Source organism: Astyanax mexicanus, chromosome 19, assembly GCF_023375975.1.
Source record: "Astyanax mexicanus isolate ESR-SI-001 chromosome 19, AstMex3_surface, whole genome shotgun sequence".
In the NCBI taxonomy this organism is placed as follows: domain Eukaryota; kingdom Metazoa; phylum Chordata; class Actinopteri; order Characiformes; family Acestrorhamphidae; genus Astyanax; species Astyanax mexicanus.
In genome coordinates, this window is record NC_064426.1 from 13,629,714 (window position 1) to 13,646,041 (window position 16,328).

Below are 16,328 nucleotides of genomic sequence, written 5' to 3' on the forward strand. Positions count from 1 at the left end.
GTATGACATTGTGTCACACCGTACGACGTCTCGTGTACTTAGCATGACTTTAGGCAATGTGGCTTTATGCTAGCATCATAAAACCATGCTAATTATAATATGACATTATAGCTTTAAAGGTCATTTTATTTGGGCATTTTTGTGTAAAATGTGTCACACCTAAGTGGAACTGAAGCAGAAGTGCTAGATATACTTGATTTTTCTTAAAACAGTGATAACACATCCTGTAACTTTCAGTGTCCTTCTGAGGTGTTGTTCTTCCCTCACTCCCCAAAGGTGTCCAAACAATAGCCCGTTAAAAAATGAGTATGGCGTCACACCATGTGATATTCATTTTTGGGACAAAATGTTTTAGTTAATGGTGGCTTCAAAATATAATGCTCGATTTTTTAGGCAAAATCTAACTTTGTGAAATGTGAATGGGACAGTCACGCCACATGAGCCTTTTCTGGTTTGACTGAAAATTGTGAAAAAATTAAATGTTAATCCAATGAATGCTCTGATAGCTCATATAAAACAGCACTTTCTGAACAATATAATCAAAGTTTGTGACATACATATATTTACATAGTTTTTATATATATATATATATATATATATTCCTGTTAGTTCTATACTATTTTCTATACTATTTAAATATGTATGTTAGGCCTAAATAAACAATATTAAAAATTGAAAGGAAAAAAGTAATTGTGTATATATAATAGTTATGGTATTTGTAGGAGGATTCTTGAGTGCAGAAAAGACAATAAATATTAAATAACCCGGCGGTGAACTTTTATTTTGAAAAACTCCCGCCGGTGTTGTAGTGTAGCGGAGTAGCATGGCTGGAGCTGAAGGATTGTATTAATGTAATTTTATATTAAAGCGGGATATTAGAGTGATTTTATTAGATGATATCTCCTCCAGAGCGCGGGGTCTGTAACTGTGTGAGGCGGAGGCGTGTAAGGTGGAGTAAAGTTGGAGGTCAGTATGGTGTGAATGAGAGTTTATGTATTAGTATTTATTCATACTCAGTTTACTGGGTTAACTTCTTAGAATATCCGCTGCACTGTTTCGCTGGGGGCGAGTTTATTTATCTACCACCCGCAATAGTTCTGTTACTTGGTGTGGGACGCTGAGGTTAGCTTCCTTTTCACCGGTGTCTTCGTTCGGATTTTCGGTCCACCTTAAATTCTTGCTGCAGTTACCTGCGGCCTCCTGATAACAGGGGTGTTGTGGATTTTAACCTTTTGGCTACTTTCACATTACAAACCACATTGCTCAAATCCAATTTTTTTCCTCAGATCGGATTTGACTATCTTGATGGTTCACATTTACATGTGTAAGTGACCTGTATCTGTGTGTAATGTGAACATGCTCACATTGATACGTGTATAAACGTCGCCTTCTTCACCAAAAACAAAAAACCTGATATTTAAGAGACGACTCGTTGCTTTATAAAGGGAAATGGATGCAGTGTTAGCTGCTCATATGTGGAGCATCTTTTGCTGGAGTGGAGAGTAAACAGATGGTCTGATGTTCATGCTCAGGTCGAGGAGGTGAAAAAAGGTCAGGCGGTTTGTTTTTGCTGTTTTTGCAGCTATAGCTGCACAGCTGCACCAAGACATGTGTGGGTACGAGAGAGAAGCACAAAGAAAAGCAAAAAGATGCATGAATTCCGATTTGATTGTTCACATTCATGTCGCATATCCATGGTTTGAATATTATTTATGACCACATATGAAAGGCTAGGCTACATACACATTACCAGGCTGAAGTAACTCAATTCTTTTTTTTTTTTTTTTTTTTGCTCAATATGGCTCAGATTTGATTTTGTCATGGCTGTGTGAACATGTCAATCCGATTTTTTCAAATCAGATTTAAGTCATTTTCATATATGGTCCTAAATCGGATACATATCCAAACCATTAATTGTGAACGGTCAATTCATGCATTTATTTGCTTTTACGCATGCGCTACATGCTTCTCTCTCGTACCTACCCATCTCGTGGTACCGTGCAGCTGTGCAGCTATAGCTGCAGCAAAGGTTTTGTCAGCAAAAGCAAACTGTTGGGCCTTTTTTCACCTCCTTGACCTGAGCATGTACTTCAGACCAGCTGGTTACTCTTTACTCGAGCAAAAGATGCTCCACATATGAGCTACTAACACATCCTTTTCAACGTTTCAATTTTTAAAAAAATAATATTGTTGTGTTTTGTTTAAAAAATATATATATAAACTGTGAAACAATATTTTCTTCATGTTGTCTATAATAACGCGAATGTGCTTCAGTAGTGAGCAGATTGGGAATAAGGAGGTGTGCTGTGGTGCTGGTTGTGATGGTTGTGTGCAGGGTGAGGGCAGTATGGAGGAGGCTAGTCTGGACCGGCTGTGTGTTCTGTACCACAGTGAGAATTATTTGGTGGTTAATAAACACTGGGATATCCGGATAGACAGCAAGTTCTGGGCAGAGGAGCGGACGGTGCAGAAGCAGCTCAAACACCACTTCCCTGATCTGGCTGACCCCGCTACCTACTACGGCTTCAGGTACACACACTCCCATCTGCCTTCTCCACTCCATACCAGCTGAGCCTGAGAATTCCACTCATTTATATTCCGGCGTAGGTGAATGGTCAAAAATTCCATGGCACACATTCATATATCATTTTCTCCTGAATGCAAATAACCTCATGTTCCATGAGGCATGTTATATGTAAATGAGCTGTGTGCTGATTGGTTGCTTGATTGTGTGTAGGTTCTGTCATCAGCTGGATTTCTCCACCAGTGGTGCTCTGTGTGTAGCGCTAAACAAAGCGGCGGCAGGGAGAGCATACCACTTCTTTAAAAACAGACTCGTAACCAAGGCCTACCTTGCTCTGGTAACATCACACAAACACACACCTACAGTACAAACAGTACTGTAATGCACTGTTGTAATTGAGTAGCTATGAGTGTCAGATTTATTTTAATTATGTCGCTATATAAATGTTAATAATTCATGTAAAAGCATTTATTAGTGTGTATTTAATTGTCTTTTTGCAAAACTTAGAACTAGTTTTAATGAAATAATGTTATGTAGGTTCGAGGCTCTGTGCCAGAGGAGAAACTGATGATTGATTTTGCAATTGGTAAGAACAGCACTGAGGGAAAGACTCACATGATGTGTGTAGAGGAAACAGAAGGTAAGTCTGTTCACCGAGGTGTTCCACACTGTACAGCTCTGATTTCTGTCTGATTTCTGTTTACATGTATTATTATTATTATTATTATTATTATTATTTTGATTGTTATAGGATGTGAGAACCCCAAGCCTAGCCAAACAGAGCTGAATGTGTTGGAGTATGGAGTGTATGACGGAGATCCAGTCACAAAAGTGCTCCTCCAGCCTCGAACAGGTAAAAAACCTGAATATACTGAATATAGACCAGCTTATTCCATCAATGGATTTTTTGTTCCCTGATGGCACGGCCATATTCCAAGATTACAATACCAGAATTCATGGAGCTGGAATTGTGAAAGAATGATTCAGGGAGCATGAGATCATTATTTTCACCCATGGATTAAGAGTTCACCACAAAGTCCAGATCTTAACCTCATTAAGAATCTTTGGGATGTGCTGGAGAAGGCTTTGTGCAGTGGTCAGACTCTACCATCATCAATACTGCAAGATCTTGGTGAAAAATTAATGCAACACTGGATTGAATAAATAAATCTTGTGACATTGCAGAAGTGTATTGAAACAATGCCACAGTGAATGTGTGCAGAAGTCAAAGCTAAAGGCGGTCCAACCAAATATTAGAGTATATGAACAATTTGTTTTATTTCATGTCCAGGCAGTGTATTTGCTAAATAAACAAGTGTAAAATTACATGCATTAATACATTATTAAAGGTCATGACATCAAATCATAAATAATAATAACCAGACTGCACAAATATACCAAAACAATGCTTCCAAAAAATGTGGCTCAAATACAGAGACTTTAAAAAAGATGGATGCTGAGTCGCTGTTCTCATTCATTTTTATGAAAATGAAGCCACTTTCTTTTGTGCAGTAGAGACCAGGGGCCTCATGTACTAAGACTTGCGTGGACTTCCTACAAAAATGTTCCGTACGCTCAGACCTGAAAAGTTCCGTACGCACAAAAAAATCCGGATTTATCAAACCGTGCGTAGGCAGAATTCCACGTACTTTCTCTTAGTACATCACAATCAACTTGAAATCAAGCGCAAATGCACGAAAACATCACACCTGCCATGTCTCCTCCCTCAATTACGCAGAGTATAATGTTATGATAATAATAATAATAATAATAATAATATGCAAGTCAAGAAAGAAAAGTGTCGCAAGACGCGTAGCGTAATAACTAATAATTACCCATGTTTTAAATGTATTATTCTAGGATGGATAATAAATGCTTTCATTTAAATGAGTTGCTAACCAAGAAGCCACCCGTCACGCACTCAGCTTGTTTTCTTATCCTCTTATACTCTTGGAAATCTAAAACGGCTTATAAGCCAGTCATCATCATGGGCCAAAAAAACATAATGGTCACGGAAAATGAGCTCTCAATGAATTTGGCCAATAGCAATAATTTCCAATAATGCAACGCTGCCATCTCCAACAACTCCAGCGCAAAGGTTTATGTATGTTTATATGATGTAGGCTAAGTGGAAACACGTTGAATGATTATTTCAGTAAGCCAATGAAATTGTCTGATTAATTTACTTTATTTTACCCAATAATGCCTTACTACAATGTGTGCATAAAGGAAATCTTAACAGTTGTAATTTCAATACATCGCCAAAAGACAAAAACACAATACTTACGTACAATAAAACATGCGTACGCCCGAAACGAAAGTGCTGTGGGGGAACGCACTTTCTCACGTTCAAGTCAAATTTAGTACATCTGACCGTGAGCGTGAAATATGGCGTACGCAATGTTTTTGTGCGTACACACCTTTAGTACATGAGGCCCCTGAGGAGGGAGAAAGACTGTGGAGAGACAGCCTACTCATTTAAATAAACCCGCCCCTGAGGGGTGCCTCCACAGGGCTCATGCAGTCTATGGTCCCACCCATACAGTGATTGGTGTAACCCAGCCCTTTTACAATAACCACACCTTTTTGAATAGAGCTGAATAACTGTTTAAAAAACGGGTTCTGTGGGGATATATAAATTTTACAATATAAGCAGAGGTTACACTAGCTGTTGCATTTAAATAAAGGAGGTAGAATTACAGTATATTAGAAAAAAACCTGATTGAAAGTTGTCTGTTTTGCCATTGAATCCTATAGGGATGAGTGGGGTTACACAGCTTTCTGCAACTGAACAGCAGGGGTGCCCGACTTGTGGTGGCTTCACTTTTGAGAGACGATGCTCAGTCCAGCTATACACAGTCTATGCTCCAATACTTTTAAGTTGGATCAAGATACAAAACTATAAAACTACTGCCACTCAGCAGTGTAATGCTCTAATAGCAATCATTTATACAGAGATGAGCGGTCATGGTTTCTCACTAGCTGTATGCACAAGGAAGATATCTAACAAAATATTACAATATTGCAGTCACTATTGTTGCATCCATGTCTGCTGTGAGAGACGAGGTGTAGAGTAACGTCCTGTGCATGTGTATTACTTTGTAAGTGCATCTATTTTCCTCTTTAAAGGTTAAGTCTAAAGCAGTGTATGTGGAAGTTTAATTTGGGGCTTTTGTTCAGCTGTTAATTGAAATATGATTTAATGCATTCTTGTGTTGTTGTTTACCAGCGTTAAAGGCCACTCTGGCAAATCTATATCTGTAACATTTCTGCATCCAAGTAAATGTAACCAGTTTAAAAAAGAGACTGTTTTCAAACACTGTTTGTTTTTCACCACAAAGTATAAAATCTAATATTTAATTTAATACTTATTAAATAGATTTTATTCATTCATTAATAATATCGACAGTATGGTTCTGGTTCTCCTAGGTCCAAAACATCAGCTACTGTCAGTGTATATTGAAGGGGGTGTCCTCGTTATTTACAGTGTGGGACATTACCTCCACCATGTTTGGAAGCTGGGCTTTAACCTAGAAAGCTCTCACTGAGAGCACATATAGAAGTATGAGAGCACATTCTATAGATGAGAATTGTACACACAACTCCCGCAGCAAATACACTCAAACACATAACATGAAAACACAGACTGTTATGGTACAGAGGGTTTATGTTCTTTAGGAGAAATTCGGAAAAAAAGATCTATTGGTTTGATGGGAAAACTGGTTGATTGTGTTCCTTTGAGAAATAGAAAATGACTTAAAAGCATGTTCTACTTGAACCAACATGACTTGATAAAATATCCATGTTTGGCCCATGTTAGGTTGTCCTGCTTTTCTGTATTCTTTTTTTGAAACTTCATTTATTGAAAATAGTCACTATTTAAATCTTCTCTCCGGCAGGACGCACCCATCAGCTGCGTGTGCACTGCAGTGCCATTGGTCACCCCATAGTGGGCGACTACACCTACAGCCTGGGCTCAGATAACAGCCCGTACCGCATGATGCTCCACGCCTATATGCTGCAGATCCCTCTGGAGCACGAACCCCTCCAGGTCACCGCCCCAGACCCCTTCCTGCCCACAACTGACCCCAAATGGAGTCCACAGACAGTGTTGCTCACAGTTGACTGCGTGGTGGAGGGTATTTTAGAGCGATCTCGGGCTAAGCAGACTGAAAGCCCAAAACATAATGTGTGTGAGAGAAGAAGCAGCCCAGAGGAAACTGAGGAATCAAGGGTTCAGTGTCAGCAGTGGCTCTCTGAGTGGTCTCTGGACTGATGCAGTGGGTTAAAAAGTCCATATTCTTAACATTCAGATTTTTTGCACCAGAGCTGTGAATTAATAGAACTGCAGACTGATAAACAACACTAAAGCAAATGTACCCTTCAGCTGCAAAGGGACTGACTGGCCTTTCACTGCAACACAACTGAACATGGGATGGTGGACATCTTTCAGCTGTTGGTGTTCTCTCATATGTAACAGCTCCCTCTTGTGGACAGACTGTCTGCTGTTATTTGATAGCAGTCAGATCAGAGTTGTGTGTCCATACATCACAAATCTATCTGCATGGATTGATATAGTAACAACATGGGTTTCAGTAACATCGTAGCCACACTGGTAATGTGGCTTTTTGCACGAGGAAGGGGTAGAGACCTCACCTTCCAGTCACCTACCAGGTCTCAGTTTAAAACTTTAAATCGCAATATACAAATTCTTCCACTGAAGAGTTTAGTAGACACTGCAGTGTTGTGTGCTGTAGTTATGGCTGGCTGAACTGTGCAGTGCAGTGGATGTTGTTTGTCCAATTGTGAATGATCCAGAAGACACTTTGAACACATTTGTTTTTGATGTTCAGACTACTGACAATCTCTGTTTAGTGACCATACGGTCTGTGCTCCACATGAACAGTCAGATTTGATTCTTTTTCTGGCTTTAAGGTAAATCTACAAAAAACAAAAATCAGCCCTTCAGATAAAACTGGACTATAGAAACATGCATTACACACTCATTCACGTTCTTTTTCAAATCTAGGTCAATTTAAGATGTCTAGATGGCGTAACTGGATACTTAGGATAGCTAGGAGAAAGGTTACAATACTGCCCATAAGAAACATAACTTTGTTTCAGTCTTTGTATGGTAGTTTATTATTTTATTTTTTTTAAGTTAACCATTTTATATTCTCCATAGTCTAAGAAGACATGGTCCCTAGGGTTATTAAACATGTTCTCCAAAGTGGTCGTGAGAAAGATGGACTGGGCCTTTTTAACTTTATTTATTTTACTGGGCCACTCATAGTCAAAAAAGTATCTTTTCAACTTCACCAATTAATTATGGTGTCAGCTTGAGACAATCTTTTTACACCTTATCACTTCCAGCTTCAGTTCATTCTTCCCTACCGCTAAAAACTTCTCATTTTGCATCCAACCCTGTGGTGCTTTCTACCCTTAAAAATGTTTTAGCTATTTCCTCAACATTAAACACTACCTGAATTTAACTAAACAAAAAGGTAAGGGCCTCCCATTGGATAATTACTGCATGGGTGATTGTTACTGCTGGCAACAAGATATTTAACCCTAACTGATGCAGAGTAGCTTCTCATTTGTTAATTATCCAGTCTGGAAATCCACTGTGATCCTGTGGTAGTGGGAAATCTGTTTTAGAAGGGTCAAATTATTGGCATACAATCAAGCAGAGAAAACATCTAAGGAGATTTCTGAAGCTACCTAAATCAGGTTAAGAATTGTCCAACACATTACTAAAAGTGAAAGGACAGTGGGAAAACGTCATCTTCAAGCTCAGAAAAAAAGAAACTTGAATGATTGTGATTACTTAAATGTTAATGAAATCAAATTATAGAAGAACAGCACCAAAACTCAGTGAAAGTAAGAACATTTCCACACAGTGCAAAATAAACTGGGACTGGTGATTGGGACTAAACAGCTGTGTAGCCTTAAGAAACATACTTATCAATGAGACCAACTGACAAAAACTGCATTGATTTGCTAGGGAGCATAAAGACTGGACTCTGGTCTAATTGAAGAAGGTTATGTGTCCAAATTTACTCTGTTCTAGAGTGATACGCACATCAGGCTAAGAAAAGTCTACCATATTTTTTGGTAATGCGTGTTGGAATCAGAGCTAAAGGTTGTTCAACTAAATATTAGTGTATAACTTTTTTTGGCCTGGCAGTGTATATACTTCTGCCTCAGGTTTACTACTTCTCCCCTACTTCTCCAAAGCCTCCACCTGTTACAAAGTTGGAGAATCTTATTCTTACCTAAAGTCTGTTTTATATGCTGAACTGATGTCTTTGGGAGATTAACATCTATCTAAAATTAACTATAGGTGGGAGAATGAACTGGATTAACTGGAGAAAAATTGGACTCGGTTCATTGCTCACGATGTGCTAAACTGTGGCTCATTGAATTTAAAGTTCTTCAAATGGTTAATGTAAGCAAAGCCATGCTTGTTGCTCTATCCAGGGTAAGATGCCTGCTGTACCTGATGCTCCTTCTCTCCAGACAGTTTTTGGGTCTTGCCTTCGGATTGATTATTATTGCATTTTAAAACAGTAAGGCCCTTGAGGTGACACTGAGGCATTTCCCACACAGCTATATTTGGTGTGGCTGAAGACTGATTGTAAATCATTGACATCATCATAGTTACATTTATTTTGTCTCAGAAATTCACTACTCTTCTCTCTGCTGTTGCCTGGCTTGCCTGTAAGGCCTAACTTATACTATGAAGTATATATATTTACCTGAAATAAAAACATTTCCTGTCTTATTTTTAAAAAAGGAAACTACTGTGCTTAATATCTGACTATAATTGTGGGTGTATACATGTATACACACACGTGCATATGTTTATGTACGTAAGTGTACAACTATGTTACTGCATTTATTAAATGCTATATTTGAACACACTGCCTGGATATGTTAGGGCAGGGCTTGTATGTACAAATGAGGGACACATAAAGCATTGAGCATCCTGTATTGTAGTTTGTCTTAAAGTTAAGTCTAATTAGATTTATTTCCTCTTAAGTTACAGAATGAAGACAGTTCAGGTCCACAAAGAGGACCAGTTAGTGCTACACAAACTAAACATCCAAACATGATAATTAATAAATACAGACTTTCAAAAGAGGAATCAGTTATATTCCACCTCCAGGGAAAATTCTGGGTCCTGTGATGTTCAGTCTGGTGATGGAGAGAGAGAGAGAGAGAGCTAACACAGTGAAGCATTGAACTAAGGAAAAACAGACCCCTCCCTGTACATTATTTATGCGTGTATGATGATGATTACACATAGAACAGTTAAATAAAAAAATGCTGTTTTCTGATCGGACTAAAGACAGGCAGAGCTGGAAACTGAAACTCTGGATAAGTATGTTTGTGTGTATATAAGTAATGATCAGTCCAGTGTCCATGTGGAATCATATCTGGGATAATGGGAGGAATTTCTGGTAGTAGCTTTTGGTCACGTCGATCATCATCTCCTGCGTGCACTCAGGCAGTTCTCCTGAAAACAGACCTGAAACACAAACCACCGTATACATCAGAAAACTCCATGCCATTAGTTTAATAAATCAATACTTCAGTATTTTAACCACATCTCTTAGATGAGAAGGAGCAAACTATCAGAACCAGGATTTGCTATTTTTAATTAGGTTTTTATTTCTTTCTTCTGGACAACTTTAGTAGCTAGTAGTGTTTAACCCTAAAACACCACAGCAACTGCACAGCAGAGAAAGCAACTGCCACACATCAGCACACAACCACCTGGAAATACTTAGAAACAGCATAGCAACCACTTGGAACAGGCCTTTGGACAACAACAAAACAACAATTTGGGGAACCATAGCAATAGCAATCACTTTGGGAAAGCATAGTAACCATACAGCAACCGCCTGGAAAACCACCTGCTTAGTGACAGCATTAACACTAGTAACAGCAGCTGCCCAGGAACCTCATAGCAACTACCTGAAAAATGTTATTTCACTCAGCATTTTATTTCAGACTGAAAACAGTCTCAGTGTGAAAAGACTCACCTGGACATCCAGAGAACACTGTAAACGGGGGGACCACCGTCTCCGGGGGTAGAACTGTGTTATCCAAAATCTTACAGCAGTCCTTCAGAACACACCGCCGACCCTAAAAAAAAGTATAGTACATCATACAAATGTTTAAACGGCACTGGAAATTTTAAAAATATTTCAATCTAAGACACTGAAGCATCATGAAATTCTGGTACAATACAAAGTTTTTTGACCTGTTGGATAATAATGGAATATTAACTGTAGTACAGTGAACCTCATTTGGTGACCCTGTGTTTAAAGCAAGTCTTTAACTTGGTTCCATGTGTGAAAATGATGATCTCATGCTGAACCCTGCAATTGTTTACAACCTAAACCCTATAAATACCTGCTTTTTCATCTTGGAATATGGTCGTTATATCAGGGGGAAAAAAATCTATTGTTGTACTAACATGCTTGATCAGAGTGTTCAGGTAGTCAGCTTATCTCATTCTTTGTAAACATAACTTTGCTGAACATGACCTTCTTCCATTGCATCACAGTTCAGTCTTTATGCTCCCTAGCAAACTGAAGCTGATTTTTGTCAGTCTCACTGATATATGGTTTTCTTAAGGTTACACATCTGTTTAGTCCCAACTTAAGTCCCTTAAGTTCTCTTTTCACTGTGTGGAGAAATGGTCTTACTTTCACTATTAAACATATTCCTAAGTTGTAGTGCTGTTTTTCTACCATTTGATTTCACCACACGTTTATCCCATCTGTGATCACAATCATTCAAGATTTTGTAACCACATTCCATCCCCGAAGACAATGTTTCCCCACGGTCCTTTCTCTTTTAACAGTGTGTTGAACAGTTATTAACCTGAGTTTAGTAGTCTCAGAAATCTCCTTGGATGTTTTTACTGCTTGATGCATGCCAATAATTTCACCCTTCTGAAACATATCTTCTCCACAACCAAAGAATCACACTGTCCACATGGTTGTTTGACAAATGAGAAGATACTTACTGCATCAGTTAAGGATAAATATGTTTCCATGTGAAACAATCACCCATGCAGTAATTATCAACTGGAAGGCTCTTACAAATTTGTTAAAAACCCAGGAAGTGACATTTTTTGGCCAGGCAGTGACATTCTTCCTCTTGAAGCAGACATGTTTGATTGGCTACTTACGATGACGCAATTTTTGCCGATGTGAACATATGATCCAATCTGAGCTGCATTGACCACACAGTCTTCTTCAATGAACACATGATCTCCAATGTGCAGAGGGAAGAAGGCCACACTGTATAAACATGATTAAAGAACTATACATTACACAGATATAAACAACTTCAGATTATATAATAAACAAAGAAATATTTTACAACAGATATGAACCAGCAGTAAGTAAAGGCACTGGTGATTAAGGGGGTTCTTATGTGTGTATGTATGTATGTATGAGATCACTGGGCCCTATCTCCACACCACCAATCCAGGTGTATAACCACCCTTAATTAGGTACAGAATCAGACCAGCTATAAATGTGCCTCTATTATTCAGAAACTTCTGGGAACCATTCTATGGTTTTATGGATATGTTTTTTACTACAATATAAATTCAACTCAACTTTATTTGAAAAGCACTTTAAAACAACAACAGTTAAAGACACAGTGCTGTACACAGATAATTATAAAACAAAGACAAACACAAACAATAAGACAAAATTCAAATAGAACAGTAAAAAACTAACCAAACAACAGCAAAACCTCATTTCAGGGTTAAAAACCAAGATATATATATTTTTTTAGACTAGTTTTTAAAACAGACAGTGAGGAGGCCTGTCTAATGTGTAATGCTAGGTTGTGCCATAACTTGGGACCAGCAATAGAAAAAGCTCTGTTCCCTCTGAGCTTACGCTTTGACCTTGGCACCTGCAGAAACAGCTGATCAGCTAACCTGAGGCACCAAGCAGGGACGTGGGGATGAAGCAACTCTGCAAGGTAAGGCAGGGCAAGTCCATGTAAAGATTTAAAAACAAATAAAAGAATGTTAAAATGAACTTTAAGATGTAAAAGGAGGGATCCTAAAATTGAGCCCTGTGGAACCCCATATGGCAAGAGAGCTCACACACAAAATTCCGTCTGTAAAATGTTTTGGTCCACCATACCAAATGCTGCAGTTAAATCCAACAGGGATCACAATCATTTGCCAAGAGGATGCCATTAAAAACTAAGCAATGCTGACTCTGTACTATGCATGGTTTTAAAACCAGACTGAATTTTCAGGATATTATGCTCATCCAAAAACCATTTCAACTGAGCATAAACAACTTTTTTCCAAGATTTTAAAAATAAGCTTGAAGATAGGCCTATAATTAGCCAATACCTTGTGATCAATACCAGTTTTTTTAAGCATGGGTTGCACTACGGCATGTTTAAAAAAAAAAACTCCAGAGGACAGACTGCTACTGATAAACATCAGAACACACTGGCTAATTTGCTCTCAGTGGTAAATACAGATACAGATGGAGTGTTAAATGTGTAAAAGCTTACATCTATGAACTTGACAGAAAAATAATTATGGGTCCAGAGTAGCTGATAGGTCTAGCAAAACCTGATGTAGAAATTACTCTGGCAGAAAAGAAACTTATAAAAGAACTTTTAGGTTTATTGTTCTGATGAACTTCTAGGTTTGTTAATGTCAAAAAACTGTAGATTCTGATCTGCCTTCCTGGGGATGTACTGATTAACATTCATGCCTCAAATGCAAACAAAAGTATGTGGTTGAATGATAATTACAGTGTCTAAATACTTTAATTCATTTTCGTATGTAAAGGGAGTGGAAATGAACCTTAAAAAAAGAAAGAATTATATTATTATGTACTCACCCTTTGCTAAACTTTTTAAATGGCGGTCTGATAACACTCCGGCTCTTAATAACACAGTGCCGACCAACCCTTACATTGGCCAGGTCTCCTCTGATAATACAGTCATTCATCACAATTGTCTGAAACAGTTAAAACGAACATGAACATGGAAGATAAAACAAGAACATGGTTAAAATAACCATAATTTATACATACATAATAAACATTAAAATATAATCTTACACCGCTGGAAAGATGTGTAAAGAACATGTCCATCAAAATTTTGCCAAATCCTCCTTGCTATTGCCAAACAGCTTCTTCTATCATTGACTCATTTGGTGTGTAAAATGTTTTTGGGGCGTCGTCTTCTTGGGGCGCCCACTTCACGGCCTGTCTCTGACATCCCCTGTTATGTGGAACTTGGTCTCAATTTGAAGATACTGGTACTAGGGCTCACTCCAAATAGTAATGCTGCAACTTGTTTTTGTGGAACCCGAGCTTGAAAATAAGTCAAACGTGACATGCCCATTACTATAGCAGACACCTACAGACCACTGTAGCAGGACCCATGCTCACAGGGGCTGCCAATCAGGCCAACACTACAGAAACTCAAAACAAGTATTAATAGCAACAGCAAAATAAATTGTTTGGCATTGGCAGAAAAGATTTGACAATTTTTTAATGGGCGTAACTCACATACTCATCCCACAGATGCATGTTCTTACAAAAGTGGCACCATTTTAAAGTAAAATTAGCAGGATTTCTAACAGTATAAGGTTTATTGCCAAGAAGACCTGATACATCAAAGAAATAATCTACTAAACACACATTTCCCTATTTTTTGTGTATATATTATATAAATAATAAATATATACATACACACACGTTTTCACATGAAACAGAAATAATTCACCAATTCATTCATTCTTTTGTGATAGACACTTAAACATCAGCGTTACCCTGATACTGGCTCTTTACATTAACTTACTTTTCCATTAAGGACGATGTTCTGACTCCCACAGAGCACAGACTGCCTGCTTACTTTATTACCCGATGCCTGAAAAGAGACAACCACACTATTATTCTTCTTTATCATTATATTATATTATATTATATTATATTATATTATATTATATTAAATTATATTTCTCAATAGAGGCCTGAGGCATCAGAGTGGTACTGATGGCTAACAAGCTAACCTACACCATTTAGGGTGGAAAGGCGAATTCTGGAGAATCTGTATGTTTTTCTGTATTTTAATCACATTGTTACTCAAGCTTAAATATTTATTAGCATTAATACAGGAGAAATCGTGCAAGTAACCCCTTTAAATCGTGATTTAAACCAGGTAAAATGTGAGGTAAACAGTAGAAGCGGAGCTTTAGCTGAACCTTAGGGAGCGGCTCTATAGCTTTAGCTTTAGCCTCCTGAGGTAACCCCGCTCTCCACAGGAGATTACACGGAAACTACCCGCTATCAACCCGTAGAGCCACACTACAGCCTCTCTCTCACTCCAGTACAGAGTTAAATAAATGCCCAGCTGTTACCTACAGTTTCTATATACTCCGCTTTGTTGTATAAAATCTCGCACAGCTCCATCTCTCTGCTCCGCTCCCAAACACCAGACAGCGCTAACAGAGCGCCGAGCTCCCACACTCCACCAGCAGCGCGACACAGACATCCAGATAAAGACACATATAAAAAGAGGTAAAAGATAAATAGAAAGATTTAAACAGAATGATTAAAGGTGAGAAAATAAACAGTTTAAATATTCACCCGAGAGTTACAGTGTAAAACCTACACCAAAACCAGCATCTGAGATTTAGTCCTAAAGAGTTGATTAATACGCCTGTAAGTCTCTCTCTCTCTCTCTCTAAAAAATCAGAATAATTTATATTTACACTAAATTGAATTCGGATTATAAATTAATTCAGAACTTGACATTATGACCCTTTTTTAATTAGATTATATTTATAAATCAGTTAATCAGTGATTTATAACATTAAGATTTTTAACAATTAAATTGGACTTTTTCATTGGAGAATTATTACGTTATATATAACAAATTAAATTTACCCCAGTTTATTTAAATATAGAGTTTTGAGTGAATATAAAAGTATTCATAATTCATAACATTTAAGAGAAATGTGAAACTCTGATTATTGTATGACTATTATATTATTATATATCATTATTCAGTAACTCTGATTAGGCAGAATTGTGCACCACACATATTAAAGTCCAGACTCCTGTAGGGGGTGCTAGGACTCTGCTGGAGTGACACCATCTCTGTAACAGCAGCTGTTTACCTGACATGGGGTTCAGAGTCCTCCACACACCTGAGCGGGAGACACAAGCTGCTTATTGACCGTTTAGCTCTGAAATCTCTGAGTATTAAAGCTGTTTCCACTAATTTGACCCCAGACTGACCGGTTACGAAATGCCCCAGCTAAGCAGAATTACCCTTTTGTGTGTGTGTGTGTGTGTGTTAAGTACATCACTACATCACTATAGCAAACTGATTTGGCTAAAGATATATAAAGGATCCATCTTGTTTCTACTGCTTCCTGGTGATGGGGGGATACATATGGTGGGCCGTGTGTCAGGAAAGGGCAGTATTGTAGAGATCAAGAGTGTCATAATTATGATCATTCTGGCACACTGATGTTGCCACCACGCTGTTCAGGTACTCTAATGATGGTCCTGTTCTTGTTTTGGTAGAGTGAAGCTTCATCAGTGTAAAGTAACTTGTGTAACACTACAGTTTCATCTCTAGCTCCCTCACTGTCTAAAGCCTAACATTACAGTACTGTAGGACAGTATAAAATAGACAAAGTACGCTGTATTGTGCTGCACAGGACAGTGGATTTCCTCTACCCTTTCTTATCCTTTTCCTCTCTCTTTTTAAAGATGTGTAAAGATCA

General features: G+C 38.1%; 2 protein-coding genes across 3 annotated transcripts; one reads left to right on the forward strand and one right to left on the reverse strand.

The window, feature by feature from the left end:
* Positions 1-788: 788 nt before the first annotated feature.
* Positions 789-9,749, forward strand: rpusd1 (RNA pseudouridine synthase domain containing 1). 2 transcript variants are annotated; one of them, XM_022686359.2, is made up of 6 exons: positions 789-966; positions 2,336-2,529; positions 2,738-2,861; positions 3,062-3,164; positions 3,276-3,377; positions 6,424-9,749. In XM_022686359.2, exons 2-6 carry the CDS (start codon positions 2,348-2,350, stop codon positions 6,798-6,800), a joined length of 888 nt encoding a protein of 295 aa, XP_022542080.1. In that variant the 5' UTR covers positions 789-966; positions 2,336-2,347; the 3' UTR covers positions 6,801-9,749. The 2 variants fall into 2 exon arrangements, with proteins under 2 accessions (XP_022542080.1, XP_007241622.2); XM_007241560.4 differs by lacking the exon at positions 789-966 and having other exon boundaries at positions 978-2,529.
* On the reverse strand, positions 9,518-15,113 carry dctn5 (dynactin 5). The gene is made up of 6 exons (XM_007241561.3): positions 14,956-15,113; positions 14,393-14,461; positions 13,426-13,544; positions 11,730-11,841; positions 10,573-10,675; positions 9,518-10,055 (listed from the first exon to the last, which is right to left on the reverse strand). The coding sequence occupies exons 1-6, from the start codon at positions 15,001-15,003 to the stop codon at positions 9,958-9,960; spliced, it is 549 nt and encodes a 182-aa protein (XP_007241623.1). The 5' UTR covers positions 15,004-15,113; the 3' UTR covers positions 9,518-9,957.
* Positions 15,114-16,328: the final 1,215 nt, after the last annotated feature.